At 45.4% G+C, this 20792-nt stretch overlaps 1 protein-coding gene across 1 annotated transcript in view; it reads right to left on the reverse strand.

Annotated features, from left to right (window-relative positions):
- Positions 1 to 1106: 1106 nt before the first annotated feature.
- The window catches only part of LOC121580589 (E3 ubiquitin-protein ligase rnf213-alpha-like), a 55841-nt gene continuing 36155 nt past the window's right edge, over positions 1107 to 20792 (reverse strand). The window contains exons 43-61 of the mRNA XM_041895550.2: positions 20524 to 20646; positions 20281 to 20391; positions 18389 to 18631; positions 18194 to 18287; positions 17902 to 17936; positions 17717 to 17820; positions 17131 to 17287; positions 12491 to 12665; positions 12054 to 12148; positions 11682 to 11930; positions 11332 to 11461; positions 11101 to 11181; positions 10732 to 10912; positions 9987 to 10188; positions 9761 to 9838; positions 9452 to 9649; positions 8984 to 9076; positions 8576 to 8754; positions 1107 to 1960 (exon numbers count right to left, since the gene is read on the reverse strand). Coding sequence (XP_041751484.2) covers positions 1810 to 1960; positions 8576 to 8754; positions 8984 to 9076; positions 9452 to 9649; positions 9761 to 9838; positions 9987 to 10188; positions 10732 to 10912; positions 11101 to 11181; positions 11332 to 11461; positions 11682 to 11930; positions 12054 to 12148; positions 12491 to 12665; positions 17131 to 17287; positions 17717 to 17820; positions 17902 to 17936; positions 18194 to 18287; positions 18389 to 18631; positions 20281 to 20391; positions 20524 to 20646 — 2679 coding nt within the window. The 3' untranslated portion in view covers positions 1107 to 1809. The remainder of the gene's footprint in view (positions 1961 to 8575; positions 8755 to 8983; positions 9077 to 9451; positions 9650 to 9760; positions 9839 to 9986; positions 10189 to 10731; positions 10913 to 11100; positions 11182 to 11331; positions 11462 to 11681; positions 11931 to 12053; positions 12149 to 12490; positions 12666 to 17130; positions 17288 to 17716; positions 17821 to 17901; positions 17937 to 18193; positions 18288 to 18388; positions 18632 to 20280; positions 20392 to 20523; positions 20647 to 20792) is intronic.

The following is a 20792-nucleotide window of genomic DNA, read 5'->3' on the forward strand; positions in this document are numbered from 1 at the left end:
TCAGTCCAGTTTGGATCATAAAAACATATTTACATAATCTTAACTGAAAGAACATTTATTTACCCTTTAATGTATGCAGTCCAGTTTGGATCATAAAAACATATTTACATAATCTTAACTGAATGAACATTTATTTACCCTTTTAATGTATTCAGTCCAGTTTGGATCATAAAAACATATTTACATAATCTTAACTGAATGAACATTTATTTACCCTTTAATGTATTCAGTCCAGTTTGGATCATAAAAACATATTTACATAAATGTTCATTCAGTTAAGATTATTTACCCTTTAATGTATTCAGTCCAGTTTGGATCATAAAAACATATTTACATAATCTTAACTGAATGAACACTTATTTACCCTTTTTAATGTGTTCAGTCCAGTTTGGATCATAAAAACATATTTACATAATCTTAACTGAATGAACATTTATTTACCCTTTAATGTATTCAGTCCAGTTTAGATCATAAAAACTTATCATGGACAAATTCATCCAAAACACAATCAAGATTGCTTTCACTATATTTTTCAATATATTTAGACGCAACATGCAACGATTTAAAATATTTTACAGAGTTACAGTTCATAAGGAAATCAGTTAATTTAAATACATTCATTAGGCCCTAAAGCGAAAGCAATATTGATTGTGTTTTGGATGAATGTGTCCATGATACATAGGGGTGGCAGGTAGCTTAGTGGGTAAGAGCGTTGTGCCAGTAACCGAAAGGTCGCTGGTTCTAATCCCCGAGCCGACTAGGTGAAAAATCTGTCGATGTGCCCTTAAGCAAGGCACTTAACCCTAATTGCTCCTGTAAGTCGCTCTGGATAAGAGCGTCTGCTAAATGACGTAAATATGTTTTTATGATCCAAACTGGACTGAATACATTAAAGGGTAAATGTTCATTCAGTTAAGATTAACTTAATTTTGACCAAACAAATTTGATGAACGAAGTGATAATCATTTGCACTCAACATTTAATTTGAACTTTTAACATTTTAACTTTAGTTTTAGAGTAGCTTTTTCACCTGATATCAGCAGGATAACTGCACATCATTTAGAGTGGCGGAAAACAGTGAAGGATAGCCATGATTTAATGGCATCTCAGAGTGCGATGATGGCTCCAGCCCCTTTATTTCAAGATGCAATGATTTGGACAAATGATTTAAGACAAAGCAAAGAATCTACTCACATTCAATCAGAACAAAAAACTCAAGTTATCTTTTTAGAGATGAGGCTATATACCGAATTCTCAACCAGATACAATTCGAATGTCATGCATTTCACTAACAAGGCTGCAAATTAGACCGATAGCGCCTACTGATCTAAAGTCAATGGTGTCAGGATAGATTAACTTGGAAGAAACACCAACCAACAACAGTCTGAAGATGTAAACCTATTTTAAAAAAAACAAGGTAAAAAAGAGAACATAAAAGTATGATAAACAATTTTAAACTGCATCAAAAAAAATTATAGAAAAGTTTGAATAGAATCTCAAAGTAAACTATATTTCCCCCAAAAATGAACATAAAAAATATTCTGTAAAAACAGTTTCTTTTAACAGTCTGGGAAAATCACATTCAAAGCAGTTTTTGCATGGAGAAAGGCATGATTCTTCACATTTACCATATAAATATGCTCTGTCCACGTCTGGAGTGTCAGTGGGACACATCCTGTACTGTGCTATCACTTAAGGCTAACAACAAATCGGGTGACGAGAGGGCCACTCCTGTGATCTATTCTAACATTTCCCTGATTATCTACGGTTTGTAGTAGCCCTTTACATTCAGATGGCCGGTTGATCACATTACATCATCCATTCCTGTTGGGCAGTCACAGTAAATTTCCAGGTCTCTACAATCTGTGAGAGGAGTATCTCGTCCGGGAAGGAGGCCTCCACGTCCGGCAGGACTTCTACTTCTTTGCGGTCCATGTATGCAGCCAACGTCTCTTTGACACTAACAAAGGTAGAATGAGAGAGAGAGAGAGAGAGAGGAAAAGTCTTGTGATTTCAGACCTCAATTATATTGTTTAGGGCTTAGGGCCATTAGACTAATGCATACATGCACAAAATAATCCACATTTCCCCTTTTTTTGAAAATTTGAGTGATAGTTAACTTTATGAAGTTTTAGCTTATTTTCAATTTTCCTTGGGTGTTGTCGCTTCCTTCAAAAAAAAAAAACGAAAAAAAAAAAAAGGTTATTTAGCTGGTGATGCAAGCTGTTTCTACTAGCATTGCTACCATAGAAATAAGAATGAATTGAAAGGGCGTCTCCATTCAAGTCAATAATGGCATAATGGGTGGACTGCCAGGAAGTAAAAGCAGTAAGTGTAACCTTCAATCTGTTCTGTGATTTATTGAGTCGACTCAACTCAACTGACAAAAACTGGTCATTTGGATCCTGGATGCTGAGTGGACGAGCAGCGTTCCAAGCTGTGCTGTATTGGCCGTCACAGACACACCTATACCTGCTTGAAAAAGAAAAGGAGAGCTGCACACTCTAGGAGCTCAGATGCAATCATTTAATAACCTGATAACCAACGTTTTCACACCCGGCCATGATTACAGACACCTGTGTGTGTGTGTCCTTTGACACTATATAAACCAGTGACCCGCAGTGTTTGTCATTATACCCTGAGGAAGACAGCTTGTCTGTCGAAACGTTGGTTATTAGGATATTATTTCATCTGAGCTCATAGAGTGAGGCTTTCCTTTTCTTTTTCAAGTGTTCTACTCCTCTAGCCAGCACCTCTCCTAAACAGGTGTTCTACTCCGCTAGCCAGCACCTCTCCTAAACAGGTGTTCTACTCCGCTAGCCAGCACCTCTCCTAAACAGGTGTTCTACTCCGCTAGCCAGCACCTCTCCTAAACAGGTGTTCTACTCTGCTAGTCAGCACCTCTCCTAAACAGGTGTTCTACTCCGCTAGCCAGCACCTCTCCTAAACAGGTGTTCTACTCTGCTAGCCAGCACCTCTCCTAAACAGGTGTTCTACTCTGCTAGCCAGCACCTCTCCTAAACAGGTGTTCTACTCCGCTAGCCAGCACCTCTCCTAAACAGGTGTTCTACTCCGCTAGCCAGCACCTCTCCTAAACAGGTGTTCTACTCCGCTAGCCAGCACCTCTCCTAAACAGGTGTTCTACTCCGTTACCCAGCACCTCTCCTAAACAGGTGTTCTACTCTGTTAGCCAGCACCTCCCCTAAACAGGTGTTCTACTCTGCTAGCCAGCACCTCTCCTAAACAGTTGTTCTACTCCGCTAGCCAGCACCTCTCCTAAACAGGTGTTCTACTCCGCTAGCCAGCACCTCTCCTAAACAGGTGTTCTACTCTGCTAGCCAGCACCTCTCCTAAACAGGTGTTCTACTCCGCTAGCCAGCACCTCTCCTAAACAGGTGTTCTACTCCGCTAGCCAGCACCTCTCCTAAACAGGTGTTCTACTCCGCTAGCCAGCACCTCTCCTAAACAGGTGTTCTACTCCGCTAGCCAGCACCTCTCCTAAACAGGTGTTCTACTCCGCTAGCCAGCACCTCTCCTAAACAGGTGTTCTACTCCGCTAGCCAGCACCTCTCCTAAACAGGTGTTCTACTCCGCTAGCCAGCACCTCTCCTAAACAGGTGTTCTACTCCGCTAGCCAGCACCTCTCCTAAACAGGTGTTCTACTCCGTTAGCCAGCACCTCCCCTAAACAGGTGTTCTACTCTGCTAGCCAGCACCTCCCCTAAACAGGTGTTCTACTCCGCTAGCCAGCACCTCTCCTAAACAGGTGTTCTACTCCGTTAGCCAGCACCTCTCCTAAACAGGTGTTCTACTCCTCTAGCCAGCACCTCTCCTAAACAGGTGTTCTACTCCGCTAGCCAGCACCTCTCCTAAACAGGTGTTCTACTCTGTTAGCCAGCACCTCTCCTAAACAGGTGTTCTACTCTGTTAGCCAGCACCTCTCCTAAACAGGTGTTCTACTCCTCTAGCCAGCACCTCTCCTAAACAGGTGTTCTACTCTGTTAGCCAGCACCTCTCCTAAACAGGTGTTCTACTCTGTTAGCCAGCACCTCTCCTAAACAGGTGTTCTACTCCTCTAGCCAGCACCTCCCCTAAACAGGTGTTCTACTCCGCTAGCCAGCACCTCTCCTAAACAGGTGTTCTACTCCGCTAGCCAGCACCTCCCCTAAACAGGTGTTCTACTCTGTTAGCCAGCACCTCTCCTAAACAGGTGTTCTACTCCGCTAGCCAGCACCTCTCCTAAACAGGTGTTCTACTCCGCTAGCCAGCACCTCTCCTAAACAGGTGTTCTACTCCGCTAGCCAGCACCTCTCCTAAACAGGTGTTCTATTCCGTTAGCCAGCACCTCTCCTAAACAGGTGTTCTACTCTGTTAGCCAGCACCTCTCCTAAACAGGTGTTCTACTCTGTTAGCCAGCACCTCTCCTAAACAGGTGTTCTACTCTGTTAGCCAGCACCTCTCCTAAACAGGTGTTCTACTCTGTTAGCCAGCACCTCTCCTAAACAGGTGTTCTACTCTGTTAGCCAGCACCTCTCCTAAACAGGTGTTCTACTCTGTTAGCCAGCACCTCTCCTAAACAGGTGTTCTACTCTGTTAGCCAGCACCTCCCCTAAACAGGTGTTCTACTCCGCTAGCCAGCACCTCTCCTAAACAGGTGTTCTACTCTGTTAGCCAGCACCTCTCCTAAACAGGTGTTCTACTCCGCTAGCCAGCACCTCTCCTAAACAGCTGTTCTACTCCGCTAGCCAGCACCTCTCCTAAACAGGTGTTCTACTCTGCTAGCCAGCACCTCTCCTAAACAGGTGTTCTACTCTGCTAGCCAGCACCTCTCCTAAACAGGTGTTCTACTCTGTTAGCCAGCACCTCTCCTAAACAGGTGTTCTACTCTGTTAGCCAGCACCTCTCCTAAACAGGTGTTCTACTCTGTTAGCCAGCACCTCTCCTAAACAGGTGTTCTACTCTGTTAGCCAGCACCTCTCCTAAACAGGTGTTCTACTCTGTTAGCCAGCACCTCTCCTAAACAGGTGTTCTACTCTGCTAGCCAGCACCTCTCCTAAACAGGTGTTCTACTCTGCTAGCCAGCACCTCCCCTAAACAGGTGTTCTACTCTGTTAGCCAGCACCTCCCCTAAACAGGTGTTCTACTCCGCTAGCCAGCACCTCTCCTAAACAGGTGTGCGTTTCTTTCGCCTGTACAGTGAGGGAAAAAAGTATTTGATCCCCTGCTGATTTTGTACGTTTGCCCACTGACAAAGACATGATCAGTTTATAATTTTAATGGTAGGTTTATTTGAACAGTGAGAGACAGAATAACAACAAAAAAATCCAGAAAAACGCATGTCAAAAATGTTATCAATTGATTTGCATTTTAATGAGGGAAATAAGTATTTGACCCCTCTGCAAAACATGACTTAGTACTTGGTGGCAAAACCCTTATTGGCAATCAAAGAGGTCAGATGTTTCTTGTAGTTGGCCTCCAGGTTTGCACACATCTCAGGAGGGATTTTGTCCCACTCCTCTTTGCAGATCTTCTCCAAGTCATTAAGGTTTCGAGGCTGACGTTTGGCAACTTGAACCTTCAGCTCCCTCCACAGATTTTCTATGGGATTAAGGTTCTGGAGACTGGCTAGGCCACTCCAGGACCTTAATGTGCTTCTTCTTGAGCCACTCCTTTGTTGCCTTGGCCGTGTGTTTTGTGTCATTGTCATGCTGGAATACCCATCCACGACCCATTTTCAATGCCCTGGCTGAGGGAAGGAGGTTCTCACCCAATATTTGACGGTACATGGCCCCGTCCATCGTCCCTTTGATGCGGTGAAGTTGTCCTGTCCCCTTATCAGAAAAACACCCCCAAAGCATAATGTTTCCACCTCCATTTTTGACGGTGGGGATGGTGTTCTTGGGGTCATAGGCAGCATTCCTCCTCCTCCAAACACGGCGAGTTGAGTTGATGCCAAAGGGCTCGATTTTGGTCTCATCTGACCACAACACTTTCACCCAGTTCTCCTCTGAATCAATCAGATGTTCATTGGCAAACTTCAGACGGGCCTGTATATGTGCTTTCTTGAGCAGTGGGACCTTGCGGGCGCTGCAGGATTTCAGTCTTTCACGGCACAGTGTGTTACCAATTGTTTTCTTGGTGACTATGGTCCCAGCTGCCTTGAGATCATTGACAAGATCCTCCCATGTAGTTCTGGGCTGATTCCTAACCATTCTCATGATCATTGCAACTCCACGAGGTGAGATCTTGCATGGAGCCCCAGGCCGAGGGAGATTGACAGTTATTTTGTGTTTCTTCCATATGCGAATAATCGCACCAACTGTTGTCACCTTCTCACCAAGCTGCTTGGCGATGGTCTTGTAGCCCATTCCAGCCTTGTGTAGGTCTACAATCTTGTCCCTGACATCCTTGGAGAGCTCTTTGGTCTTGGCCATTGTGGAGAGTTTGGAATCTGATTGATTGATTGCTTCTGTGGTCAGGTGTATTTTATACAGGTAACAAACTGAGATTAGGAGCACTCCCTTTAAGAGTGTGCTCCTAATCTCAGCTCGTTACCTGTATAAAAGACACCTGGGAGCCAGAAATCTTTCTGATTGAGAGGGGGTCAAATACTTATTTCCCTTATTAAAATGCAAATCAATTTATAACATTTTTGACATGCGTTTTTCTGGATTTTGTTGTTGTTATTCTGTCTCTCACTGTTCAAATAAACCTACCATTAAAATTATAGATTGATCATGTCTTTGTCAGTGGGCAAACATACAAAATCAGCAGGGGATCAAATACTTTTTTCCCTCACTGTATATACACCTATGCCTGCTAACAGTTCCATCTGAAAATGTTCACTGCGCTTCCATAAGAATATCATGTTCATGTTGCTGTCCCAATCATCTCTTGTATTTATCTCAACTCCCCTTGCTTCCTGCCTAGCATTTAGTTTGGTACAGCGGGAGTTAACCTCTAGAAGTCTAAGCAGTTGGGTTGGGGGGGGGGGTACTAAGCAAACATATGGAATTGTTTTAAGACAGTCATACCATGGATCATTAAGCGGTTTGATTTAGAATTTTAGGACCCCTTTAGGTATATTTTTTAAAAATTAAATATTGAATTTGGGCTTCACTGCTATAGCCCATAGAAATGTATTGAATAACACATTCATATAAATGGCAAAAAAAGACAGTCCAAAAATTTATCACAAGGAATAAGGTTTTGAAGCGTCTGTCCTGTATCTAGTGGATATAAGACAGCTCAGGAACTCTAAAACATTTTCAAACACATATTTAACCCCTTATTTTTGTTGGCACAAAACTACCTCCATACTTCCATTTGTTTGTACAGGTTACCTTGAGAGGAATCCTGTGACACTTATGGGGGTCACAGAGCTAAACGGAGAACACCATCGTGTTCGTGAGAATCTCCCCTTTCCATTGAGTGGTCATAACCATTCGGACGCTACAGACGTTTTCGTGAGAAAACCGATTTTCGGGATGTCTCGTGGTCTGACAAACACCGCTGTAGCTCGACCACCTTCCACCGAAGATGCGGTGGATTGAGACACAGCCCATGCAAAAAAACGGATATCTCTAGTTTAAACAGACGGATTTGATGGGGATTTTTGTATTATGTTACTTAGATTGACTCTTAAGGATTAATATAAGCCTCGCTGTCTAACTGTTCAACCTCGGAAACAATGTTATCCAAGTAAACACCAATAGGACAACAGCTCAAACACAGGAAAATGCAGCTAGTGTACTGTCATTCCAGGTTCAATATTCAACGTGACAAGAACGTTATCCAGCCTGCATAGCAACCATTTTGTTTAGAATGGACGACCAGTCCTTTTTGTATAGCAACTACGCAAAAAAATAATGAACGACTGGGTCGCGTCTGTAGCAACATGACTAAAATAATTAACAACCAGATTTTTGTCCGGACTATATCTTCTGGTGGAAGAATGAAATTGTATGACTTGACTTATCAAAATAAAATTCATGAAAATATGTAATTCATTGTTATTTTTAATATGTTGGTAACAGTTTTATAAAAGCTATCGCGTCGGGCCGTCACTTACCTGTGATTATATTCATGATACAACACTGTGCCTTATTGCTTAAATTACAAAGAATTCATTCCATTGCATGAGCCACATCAGTTAGCATCATTTGAATTAACATTCTACATTACCATGGCAATCCAGCATCAGTTGATAGAACATTCCAAAATACCCAAATTATCGCATCACAATACCAGACAGCCATTGCGAGTATACCCATGAGTTTACCAGTCAATTGCCAGGGTTAAAGCTTCCAAGGCCGTTCTATTCATTCTTATTTCTATGATTGCTACATACTTCAAAAAAATGTTAAGACACATTATTCTGGACAGTGCTAAAAAAAAACAGCTAATATATATATTTTTTTTACGGTTTCGATGAAACAACACACCCCAAGTGGAATACAAGCCACACTAGAAAAGTGAACTATCCCTTTAAAGAGTTACAACAAGTGAATATCATTGCATGGTTTGGAACCTATGATTCGACCCAGAGTTCCTCCATGGCTGCCATTTGACCTCACCTCCAGCCTGGTCCGTAGGTGTCTGAGACATGTGGTTTCCCCAGGTTCAGCAGGAGGAACTCGTGCATCTCCAGCAGCCAGGTGTCAACGTGACCCCTGGAGATGAAGCCCTGGAGCAGCCTCTTCTGTTCCTCCGTCAGGGGCTGCTGGTACTCAGCTGACACCCCAGAGAAAGGGTCCTTGAAGAGGAGAGAGAGAGGGGGGGAAACTCAGAGCTTTCGCTCTCTCAGCTGTGCGAATTCTAACTTTTTAAATTTACAATGTAATACGTTTTGGGGTTTTAAAAAAAAACATTGAACCGTCTCTCAGAAGAGCTCACACAATGACATGTTATTTTGTGGATGATCGTGTCATGCACTGTATCTCGTGATGTGCGATAAGCTGTTGGTTGGTCTGAACGTGTCTTACCCTCTTCACACTCTTCAGCATATTCTCTGATTTGAGGGAAGACAGGAGCTGCCACAGAGCCACACAGTGCTTCAGACTGCACCTGCTCAGAGCCTACAGAAATGGGGCCCGCATAGAAAACACGTTACTGGGCCACAATGACACTTAACTGGAACACTGAAAACAATTCACCACTTGCATTTAAGGTAGAATTAGCGATAAACAGCAATATCTGGTTGATTTCTAAACAACTAAAGAGCGTTGGAAGAGCGAGGCTAAACTTCTCTGCTGTTTTGGTTCACGTTGTAGCAGCGTGAAAAGCGGACGGCCGTGCACACGCACAGAGACTCTGTGTGACTGTGTGAGGCGCAAGTATTGCGTCACGTTCATCTCAATGTCTCCGCAGTGCTGCTCGTGACAACATCATGTCGCTGAGTCTCAGTTTAAGTTGACATTGACCAACCAAATCATGTGTTTCATGACTTTCACCATTAAGATGTGAGGGTCTGTCTGCTCGCCCATCTTCAGCATGTCCTCCAGGTAGTGGACCAGGGGCATCTGGGAATTTCCCCCAGTCATGGACAGGAAGCCCAGAGCCAGCTCCACGGCCTTCAGGGCCTCACACACCTCGCTGTACGACTGCAGATCCCTGGACAGGGCTGTGAGGGTCAGGGACGGAAGATGCTCCTAGAAGAAACAACAACATTTAATCTTTTTTTTGTGAAGTTAAAGTGAATAATCACATGCCATATTAGAGTATAAACAAAAAAACTAGTTTGATGATGAAGAACGACTTGCCTGAGACACATATCCTTTCACCATTTTGAAAATGGTATCATAATCTCTCTCGTGTCTGGTGACCAGAGTCGGGATTCCCTGAAAGTCAACACATTGGTTCAGTCAGTGAGTGCCATATTACCTTCAACTATAGTACAACGTTCCATTCAGATCTGCGAACACTGAATGGGGTAGGAACTATGGAAAGTGACTAGGGACTGAAAATGGAACCAGGCCATGGACTCACAGTCAGTGTGATGAGAGGCTTGCCCTGCAGGAAGCGGGTGAGGACCTGCTGCTGGATCTTGGGCAGGTCGTACTGAGACAGGGTCTCCTTGCCTCGCTCCAGGCTGTACTGGCAGTTGGACAGCACCAGGGGCAGCAGGTCCTTCTCCAGCTCATAGCGGATCACATGCAGCTCTGTCAGCTCTGACAGGCTCACCTTGTAGCTGTTGGAGCAGAGACGGTACAGAAAGCAAACCACCTATTCAGTCAACAGGCTTTAAAACACATTTATTTTATACTGTGCGTTATTGCTTTATTAATTGCTTTTTTCATATTTTGTTCATTAGTCCACTGTTAATACAATCCCCAATTTGTTTTGCATGTCAGCGGTCCATCTTTCAAAATAGAGCACTTTTCAGTACAGAGCAAAAACTGTGGTGATGCAAATGGTCATTTGAACAAATTAACAAAATCCTAACAATATTTGAGTAAAAATCAAATCAAAATCAAATCAAATGTATTTATAAAGCCCTTTTTACATCAGCAGATGTCACAAAGTGCTATACAGAAACCCAGCCTAAAACCCCAAACAGCAAGCAATGCAGATGTAGAAGCACTAGGAATAACTCCCTAGAAAGGCAGGAACCTATGAAGAAACCTAGAGAGGAACCAGGCTCCGAGGGGTGTATAAGAGTACATGGCCATTAAAAAAATGTCCCTTTAAGTAAGTTTTCGGTGGAACCATCTCTCATTCTTCATTAGTGTACCTGGTGTCCTCCCCAGTGTGGCGGTCCACAGCGTGCAGCAGATCATTGTGCAGGGCCACCAGGTGGCTGAGCAGAGCCGTGGAACACAAGCCTGGACCCTGGCGCCGCGGCAGGAGGTACTGGAGGTCACTGTCCAGGTCCAAATCCTCCCTCCAGAAGTCCTCTGGGATCTTTATCTCATCTGCACATCCATCCAAATACACACACACACACACACACACACACACACACACACACACAATGACAACGTTCATGATTCACAGACAGGAGCTGTCAAACCACACACTAAACAGTAGATTCTTGTTTTTGACTATTAGTTCTGTTCGTATGGGCAACCTGCCATGTTTTATAGAGGACAGGGTAACTCACTGGTGGCTACAGAGACTCTGAGCAGGTTCCATGTGTTCAGGAAGATCTGGACTCGCTTCTCGTACCACAATCTCATTGGTGCTGTTAGAAGAGAAAATTGATTGAGAACAAAAATGAAATCACTAAATTCTTTTTTTTTTAAGAAATCTATATCAAATTGGCAAATCGGCAATAACTCGGCTGGTAACTATGTTGCATAGTACCAAGGATGGATTGTTATGATGCAGTTACCTGACTGTCTTTCGATGAACTCTCTGATGGAGTCATCCATCAGGTCGGATGAGTTCTGGAACTTTTTCACCAGACTCTTCTGTAGGGCCAGGATATCTGGAAGGAACTTGACCAGCCGGAACTCCGCCTCCTGTGAAATCACCAAATGAAAAAAGCAGACGATCATGTGATTTAAAAACGTCCCGGACTAATTCAAACACGCAAGGTTTAGAAAATATGCTGTTGACATTTTACCACATACAATAGCAAGAAAGAGCACAGCTTTCATAATGATAATAATACATAGCTACATTATACATACTTATAGAACGTTTTCGAAAACCCAAAAAAGACACTTCATGACTGTTTACCTTCTGTAGGAACCTCCAGAGTAACGGCAGCTTGTCCTTTCCGTCGTTCTGCTCTACGATGTGGGTGAGGCCGAGTAGGGACACCCTCTCTCTGCAGCTCCAAACCCCTGAACAGTGGACCTGGGAGCCCCGAGGCAGGGAGGACAACGGACACTCGTCCCCAAATGTCACCCTCATGACGAAGTTAGAGGAGACACGGGAGTCGTTTCTGATGGTGGCGTTCACCACCCTCAGCTGCTGGTCAAGGCGCTGTGATGACACAACAACAACAAACCGTTTGTCATTTTATTCCTTGTCAAAGCTGGAATAGGAGTACTTTTAATCAAGCTGTACAGTACTAGCCAACTGAACATGTTATCCAAAGGGATTCACCTTCAACTGAGGAGTGATGATGTCAGCAGCAACAGTTGTCTCCCAGTCATTTCTGGCCTCTTTAGTTGACAGTTGGGAATCATAGCCAGCAGGCCCTAGAAACAAAGATACAAACAGTCAACGATGGGGCTGCTGGTAAATGTGTGCTATACAGTCTCCAAGCATTTTTAAGCTTTCATAATTGTAAACAGTAGAGTTCAGCAGGTACTCGCACTCACGCCATAAAAAGGAAAAAGCCGAGATGTAAAAATATATACAAAAATATAAACAATAAAGCTATTATTTTACTTTACAACGGCACTCTGCGTATTCTTTCCAGCATGGAATTAAATAAAGTATATTTTACATCTCGACCTCCTTGTTTTGTTTCCTTTTTATGGCTTGAGTGTGAATAGCTGCCGAACTCAAACAACTCCCTTTGAAACGAATGGCCTTACATTGAGTGGTCGGTGGTGGTTCCAGAATGGATCTGACTATCAGGTGGACAGTGGTGACAGTGTCATCAGTTCCCTTCCCCAGCACTTTGGTCAGCTGATCCATGTCTTTCAGCAGGTGACCAATCAGAAATTCACAGGCGTCCTGGACTGGAGGCTGGATGATCTGCAGGACGGACTAGAAAGAATGGGGAGATTATTATCGTACTCGCACTCAAAACCATGAAAAGGAATAACCCAAGGATAGAAACTCGTTGAAGGTTTTGAAAATCACTGTGATGTCACAGAGAAGCATTTTTTTTTTTAGGACCTTCTTATCTTTTGAACCGCAGATCATAGACATTTGCTATTTACACTGTGACGTCACGAGAGGCTACACAGCTTTCAGCGGGATTGCTCAAGTAGTGCAAGGAGACAAGGTTCAAACAAAACAAGGATTTTATTATAGGTCTTGGGAAATTAACGAAAATATAACAAAATTCTGTTCTCTTGTGGCTCTTTAAGGGTTAACAGTTCAGGGATGTCTCTTCCACATCCAAAATCATAATTCTCACTCGCTCAGATAACTTTTCCACAGCCTTACTGTAGTCCACGTTGCAGCTAGTGGCCAACCCAGCAAAAAGTCCTTCCAAATGTCTCTCCCGTATTTCCACAGGTGCATATATCCAAAGGTGAGCATTTCCCAAAGGTAAGTATCTCCAAATCCTTATATTCCTCATGGAAGTGGACGTGCAGCACTCTTGTCCTCCAGAGAGCCCCGGCTTGGAGACTGTGTCTCTTCCCTTCCCAAACCTTCAGCTCATCAGCTCCTCATTTGTTTCAGCTGCGTGGGAAGATTGGCCATAGAGGGGTGGAGTTCCCGACCATACCAGCAGATGGAGCCATAGCTGTCTGGGTTTGCAGCCACCTCAGGGGGATGTAACGTCCCTCCAGGACACAGCCTCTCGTGACATCACACATCCCCCTCCCTCGGGACCGACGTCCTCGTCGGGTAAAGGCCGCGAAGAAGGCATCACGCCGGAGAGGGCGTCCGCATTGCCGTGGTGCTTGCCAGACTGCTCTCTCTTCAACTCCTCCAACTCTAGGACCAGGGACTCAGCCTCCTGTTGTCTCTCCTTGAGTTTCTTACTGAACGCATCAGCCTTGGTTTTAGCAGAGTTTAGCTTCTGTTGAGCAGCTTTCAGTTCCTTCTCTCTCTCTGCCTCCGCATTCTTCATCTTGTTCTCCAACACCTTGTACTTCTCCTCTGCCTTCTTCTGGACCTCCTTACTACTGCGCAGGGTCTCCTCACACTCCTCGATGGTCCTGCGCAGCCTCTCCAGCTCCTCCTGTTGCTTAGGGGAAGGAGCTCTGTTGGAGTTTAGCCTGGAGGATATCTAACTCTTCTGTCTTCATGTCTAACTGTTGCTTTAACAAACGATACCTCTCAGCGGTCCCCTTCAGACCAGACAGTTCTTTGTCCAGATTCTGTAGCTCCGTCTCTGTGTCGGTCTGGGCACCTGCCATCCCTATCAGAGCCCGGGCGGGGAGTGAGTAACTCGGAGGATTGCACCGGAGCCTTCCCAGGATGAGTCTTGCCTCTCCGTTTCCGAGGTACTCGGGTTATCCTCTCCTGAGACTCTCTCCAGAGTGGGTAAAAGGCTGGGCAGTCTCGTCCAATTAGGACAGGGACGGGGAGGGAATCAACCACCCCCGCCGTCGTGTGTATGGTTCCCCGTGTGCTGGTCATTGTAAGTTCAGTAATGGGGTATTCTCTGGTGTCCCCATGGACACAGGAAACTGGGAGGACTTTCCCCGGGGTCAGACACGTTGGGCCCACCAAATCCTTACGCACCAGGGTGGCCCGGCTACCAGAATCCAGTAAGGCCTCCACATCATGGTGATTCACAGTTACCGGGCAGGTGGGGGGGTCGATCTGGGCCGCCATCTACGACTCCCAAGAGCGAGGCAAAACGATGTGTGGGTGCTGAGCTGGAGGACTCCGCAGTGGGCATAGGTTCATCGGCTGGTTTCCCACACTGCCAGGAGATATGTCCCATCTCCCCCACACCGGTAACACTGTCGAGGTTCCCCATCCTGGTGTACTCTTCTTGGACCCGCCTGGTTTCTGGCTCCCCCTGGAGCCGGGATAAGTCCTGACGCGGCGGGGTTCGAGACCTTGGGGTCCTTTGGACGGGTTTTCCCCATTTGTGGTGGGGCCGCACTCCTGGGGTCTTTTCGGGAAGCATTCAGCATCTCCGCTGTGGCCTGGTACTTTTCCACAGCTTCCACGGTCAGATCAGCCGTGGTCAAGGCCTGTTGACTGATGAACCGTTTTGCCTCATAAGGCAGGGCGCGTAGGTAACGATCCACCACAACGGCCTCCACCACCGCCGCTGCTGTATTCCTCTGCGGATCCAGCCATTTCCCTTGCGATTCGGACAAGTTCATGCATCTGCGCCCGAGGAGGTTGGTCTGGTTGGAAGGTCCAGCTGTGAAAGCGCTGGGCCATACCAAACTTTGTGAGTCCATATCTGCTGAGGATCTCAGACTTCAGGGCATCATAGTCAGTAACCTGGTCAGGGCCCAGGTCCCGGACAGCATTCAGCGATTCCCCGGTTAGAAAGGGGGCTAACAGACCAACCCACTGTTGCTTGGGCCAGGCTTCCCTAGTGGCCGTGGCCTCAAATGCATGCAGGTATGCCTCAATGTCATCGGTAGCTCCCATCTTAGATATAAAGTCACTTGCCTTTATTGGGCGGGTATTTTGGACCACCCTCTGTCTCTGCAACTGCAATTCCTCTGCCTTCAGAAGGTTGGCTTTCTTTTGCTCCTCCAAGAGAGCCACGTTTGCTTGCATCTGGGCTTGCTGGCCAGCAACAAGGGCTTTCAATATGTCCTCCATTTCAGTCGGCGGGGAGCCTACGGCCAACTTGGAAAACTGGGTGATCAAACCTTCGGTATCCTCCTCTGACATGCACTATTAACGCTTGAGCGTGCCCGTATTCTCCACCATCTGTGACGTCACGAGAGGCTACACAGCTTTCAGCGGGATTGCTCAAGTAGTGCAAGGAGACAAGGTTCAAACAAAACAAGGATTTTATTATAGGTCTTGGGAAATTAACGAAAATATAACAAAATTCTGTTCTCTTGTGGCTCTTTAAGGGTTAACAGTTCAGGGATGTCTCTTCCACATCCAAAATCATAATTCTCACTCGCTCAGATAACTTTTCCACAGCCTTACTGTAGTCCACGTTGCAGCTAGTGGCCAACCCAGCAAAAAGTCCTTCCAAATGTCTCTCCCGTATTTCCACAGGTGCATATATCCAAAGGTGAGCATTTCCCAAAGGTAAGTATCTCCAAATCCTTATATTCCTCATGGAAGTGGACGTGCAGCACTCTTGTCCTCCAGAGAGCCCCGGCTTGGAGACTGTGTCTCTTCCCTTCCCAAACCTTCAGCTCATCAGCTCCTCATTTGTTTCAGCTGCGTGGGAAGATTGGCCATAGAGGGGTGGAGTTCCCGACCATACCAGCAGATGGAGCCATAGCTGTCTGGGTTTGCAGCCACCTCAGGGGGATGTAACGTCCCTCCAGGACACAGCCTCTCGTGACATCACAACACATATGTAGACACTGGTTTGGTGCTGGAGATAACGAATATGGGGTTGAAAAGGTCCAAACCTCATGTCTCTATCATAATCTGTTAAGAAGCTTTTCACCCTTGTAGGATGGCCAGAATTAGGGTGACTAAATCAAAATGGGGGCCAGAGAGAAGAAAAGTGGTCAAACATTTTTAACATTGCATTGCGTCAGCTAGGCTGGATTCTGAAGGCCACCGACAGGCTCACTTTCCTGTTGAACTCATTATCTTTCTTCTTGAACCCGCAGGACATGAAACATTTTAGAGGTAAGATAAAAATATTGATTTTGAGACATGATGTAGTATTTAAAAAAAATTTAGTAAACGCTTTTCATATTAATTCGAAATTGCTGTTCTTTTTCAAAGATTTCTCAAAAAAACAAGTGTATCTCTGAAATGTTAACATTTTTATTACATTTTAGTCATTTAGCAGACGCTCTTATCCAGTGCGTCTCACAGTTAGTGAGTGCATACATTTTCATACTGGCCCTCCCTGTGGGAATCGAACCCACAACCCTGGTGTTGCAAGCGCCATACTCTACCAACTGAGCTACAGGAGGCCTTAATGGAGCACTGAGCGTATACCAAGCGTTATATTTTCAAAGCCTTTTACATTTAATTCAGCTCGTGTCATGGCACATTTTGCTTTTAGCGACACGCAAAAACAACTTTGAAGGCGACGACCACAACAATTTTTAAATCCTCAAAAGTTGTTACGAGAAACCTGCACCGCTATGTCAACAGAGCTCGATGCTTATAAATCGGATGTATTATATGTTATGAAATCCGACTTTAATGTTGAAGATATGTCAGAGAAAGAACCCACTGAACAATTAAGAACATTATCATATTTATTGGTCAAATGTATTTTATAATAGAAGGAAGTGGAATTTCATCACCAAAGCGCGTTTTCCCTCTGGGCAGAGTGGGTGGACACCCTACTTAATTAAGGCACTGTTCTTTCACACACTGTACCCATAAAGCTAGAAAGAGTGGGCAGCCTTTGGCAGACAAGAAGGCCTACCTGTGGCTGCTCTGAGGCCCCTCTCAGCATGGCCAGGTGGGTGAGCAGTCTGACCAGGATGAAGGGGGTGAGGGACATGTTTTTGGTGTCCAGGGTGTCAGGGTTGTCCCTCCTCTGAGGGTCTCCCAGGATGTGGCCAGTCCTTGTGAGATCTCCCCTAAGAGGACACGTTCAGTTATTGGTCATGACATGAATTCTGGAGCCATGTATCAAACGTATCAGAAAACACTCTTAGAAAAAAGAAGAACCCTTTGAATAACCTTTTTTTTTTGGTTCCAGGTAGAACCCTTTTTGGTTCCAGATTGAACCCTTTGGGGGGGGGGAATCCATATAGAACCCTCTGTGGAAAGAGTTTTACATGGAACCCAAAGGGTTCTACCAGGAACCAAAACGGGTTCTTCAAAGGGTTCTCCTGTGGGGACGGCCGAAGAACCCTTTTTCTAAGAGTGTAGGAGTGCTGGATCTAGGATCAGGTCCCTAATCTTATGTATTATAATTTTAAAGTCCAAACTGATCTAAGATCAGCGCTCCTAATCCGATGCTTGGGCAGTAATATCAATGGTGGGCCCTTCGAGAGCTAACTTACTGCTGTAGCGCCATCTTCTGGAAACCAGTCAAGGGAACATGGTCCTCCCCTCCAATCTCCGCCTTACACTCCAGACATCGTGCCCTATGCGTGGGCTGACCACACTGCAATAGAGTGGGTAAATCGGTTGGCTGTTTGCTTAGCTAATATTCGTGACGCAATTTTACATGAAGAACTTTGCTCACCTTATCCACAACACAGGGGTGACCATTCGGACAAGCTGTTGAGATTTGAGTCAAAACTGAGCTTATGCAGAAATGTCACTGTTTTTTTTTTACCAGAAAAAATGTATTACATCTGAAAATGACAATCCATTTCCAACAGTAGATATCCATAACATAGTTCCTGTCTATATGCTTCCTATAGCACGATGTTAACAAATACAATTTCACAGAGGTATAACTCCAATGATTTACTCAAAGTTTAAGTTACAGTACAAGCGTATCTCAAGTTAGGATTCAACATTTCTGTACTTACAGTACCAGGAGAGTCCATAATCCACTTCATTCTGTGCTATAAGCCTTTGAGCGACAGCAAGCATGTCCTCAGGCATTGTGGGTAGAAAGGCACTCTGTTGGGGGGGTAGAGATAAGCAGATAAAGACAACTCTCACATTCAACGAAGAGAAACAAGTCAATGTAAGACATTGACAGGTGCTGATGAGAATCATACCAGCATATTGTCGGGAGACAGGCCAAGCTGCTGTAGAGGTGTAAGCACCCCTTCTGTCCCAGTGAGCAGCACAGCAGCCAAGTGGACAGCCAGGTCTATAAGGGTGTGCTCCACACTGGACCGGTCAGCCAGGACACTCAGTCCTCCCATCCTGTTGTGAACCAATTTTGTGGCAAATACCCTCACTTCCCTGCGATTTAGGTACCTTGAGCCCTGGATGAAGTCCTCGAGTTCTTGGCATTGCTGAGGGAGTAAAACAAAGTCAGCCATTTTGGATAAGCGTAATTGGGATTTTCGGGAAATCTACAAAAGTCAATTTAATTCAAAGTATAATTATGACAACATCAAAATCTGAATAGTTTGCCAAGTCTATCGTTAGTTGTGGGCTAACAGTCTATCGTTAGTTGTGGGCTAACAGTCTATCGTTAGTTGTGGGCTAACAGTCTATCGTTAGTTGTGGGCTAACAGTCTATCGTTAGTTGTGGGCTAACAGTCTATCGTTAGTTGTGGGCTAACAGTCTATCGTTAGTTGTGGGCTAACAGTCTATCGTTAGTTGTGGGCTAACAGTCTATCGTTAGTTGTGGGCTAACAGTCTATCGTTAGTTGTGGGCTAACAGTCTATCGTTAGTTGTGGGCTAACAGTCTATCGTTAGTTGTGGGCTAACAGTCTATGGTTAGTTGTGGGCTAACAGTCTATCGTTAGTTGTGGGCTAACAGTCTATCGTTAGTTGTGGGCTAACAGTCTATCGTTAGTTGTGGGCTAACAGTCTATCGTTAGTTGTGGGCTAACAGTCTATCGTTAGTTGTGGGCTAACAGTCTATCGTTAGTTGTGGGCTAACAGTCTATCGTTAGTTGTGGGCTAACAGTCTATCGTTAGTTGTGGGCTAACAGTCTATCGTTAGTTGTGGGCTAACAGTCTATGGTTAGTTGTGGGCTAACAGTCTATGGTTAGTTGTGGGCTAACAGTCTATGGTTAGTTGTGGGCTAACAGTCTATGGTTAGTTGTGGGCTAACAGTCTATGGTTAGTTGTGGGCTAACAGTCTATGGTTAGTTGTGGGCTAACAGTCTATGGTTAGTTGTGGGCTAACAGTCTATGGTTAGTTGTGGGCTAACAGTCTATGGTTAGTTGTGGGCTAACAGTCTATGGTTAGTTGTGGGCTAACAGTCTATGGTTAGTTGTGGGCTAACAGTCTATGGTTAGTTGTGGGCTAACAGTCTATGGTTAGTTGTGGGCTAACAGTCTATGGTTAGTTGTGGGCTAACAGTCTATCGTTACTTGTGGGCTAACAGTCTATCGTTAGTTGTGGGCTAACAGTCTATCGTTACTTGTGGGCTAACAGTCTATCGTTAGTTGTGGGCTAACAGTCTATCGTTAGTTGTGGGCTAACAGTCTATCGTTAGTTGTGGGCTTTAACAGTTTTTCCTCTGATGTGGAGTTGGAGGAGGTGGTCTAACGTGTGTTCCTTAGGGGTGGGGTGGAGGCCTTAGGGGTGGGGTGGAGGCCTTAGGGGTGGGGTGGGGTGGAGGCCTGTGTTCCTTAGGGGTGGGGTGGGGTGGAGGCCTGTGTTCCTTAGGGGTGGGGTGGGGTGGAGGCCTTAGGGGTGGGGTGGAGGCCTTAGGGGTGGGGTGGGGTGGAGGCCTTAGGGGTGGGGTGGGGTGGAGGCCTGTGTTCCTTAGGGGTGGGGTGGGGTGGAGGCCTGTGTTCCTACCTTAGGGGTGGGGTGGAGGCCTGTGTTCCTACCTTAGGGGTGGGGTGGAGGCCTTAGGGGTGGGGTGGGGTGGAGGCCTTAGGGGTGGGGTGGGGTGGAGGCCTGTGTTCCTTAGGGGTGGGGTGGGGTGGAGGCCTGTGTTCCTTAGGGGTGGGGTGGGGTGGAGGCCTGTGTTCCTACCTTAGGGGTGGGGTGGAGGCCTGTGTTGGCTGCTCGGTACAGACTGGTAACTTCTCTGAAAAGTGCCAGCAGGACATACAAGGTCCGCCTCCTTGGAGGTGCAGTGCATCTCTACAACAAAACAACACACACACAAAGCTGAGGACAAATTCACCAAACATCCATAAACTGAGAGAGTTAGAAATCCTTTTTTATAAAACAAACACACATACACACACAGTGGTAGTGGAGGTACGCTAATACCTGACACGTCTCCTCAATCTCCAGAACACTGCCCTGTAGTACTGCTTTGGCAACAGCCTCGCGGACAGCCTGGTAGTCCTCTCCATAGACCAGATACTGGTCCATCTGGCCAACGTCTTCATTCTGCATACGAGACGATGGAAGACCCATTACTCTTGATATCTATAACATCGTCCTTGACAGTATATGGCTAGGAAATACACGTCGTTGTATCTAACCACTCAGGTCCTCTTTAGAAACACGCCTGTAAGCAATAGGAGGACAGGAAA

The sequence above is a fragment of the Coregonus clupeaformis genome, chromosome 14 (genome assembly GCF_020615455.1).
Source record: "Coregonus clupeaformis isolate EN_2021a chromosome 14, ASM2061545v1, whole genome shotgun sequence".
NCBI classification, from domain to species: Eukaryota; Metazoa; Chordata; class Actinopteri; order Salmoniformes; family Salmonidae; genus Coregonus; species Coregonus clupeaformis.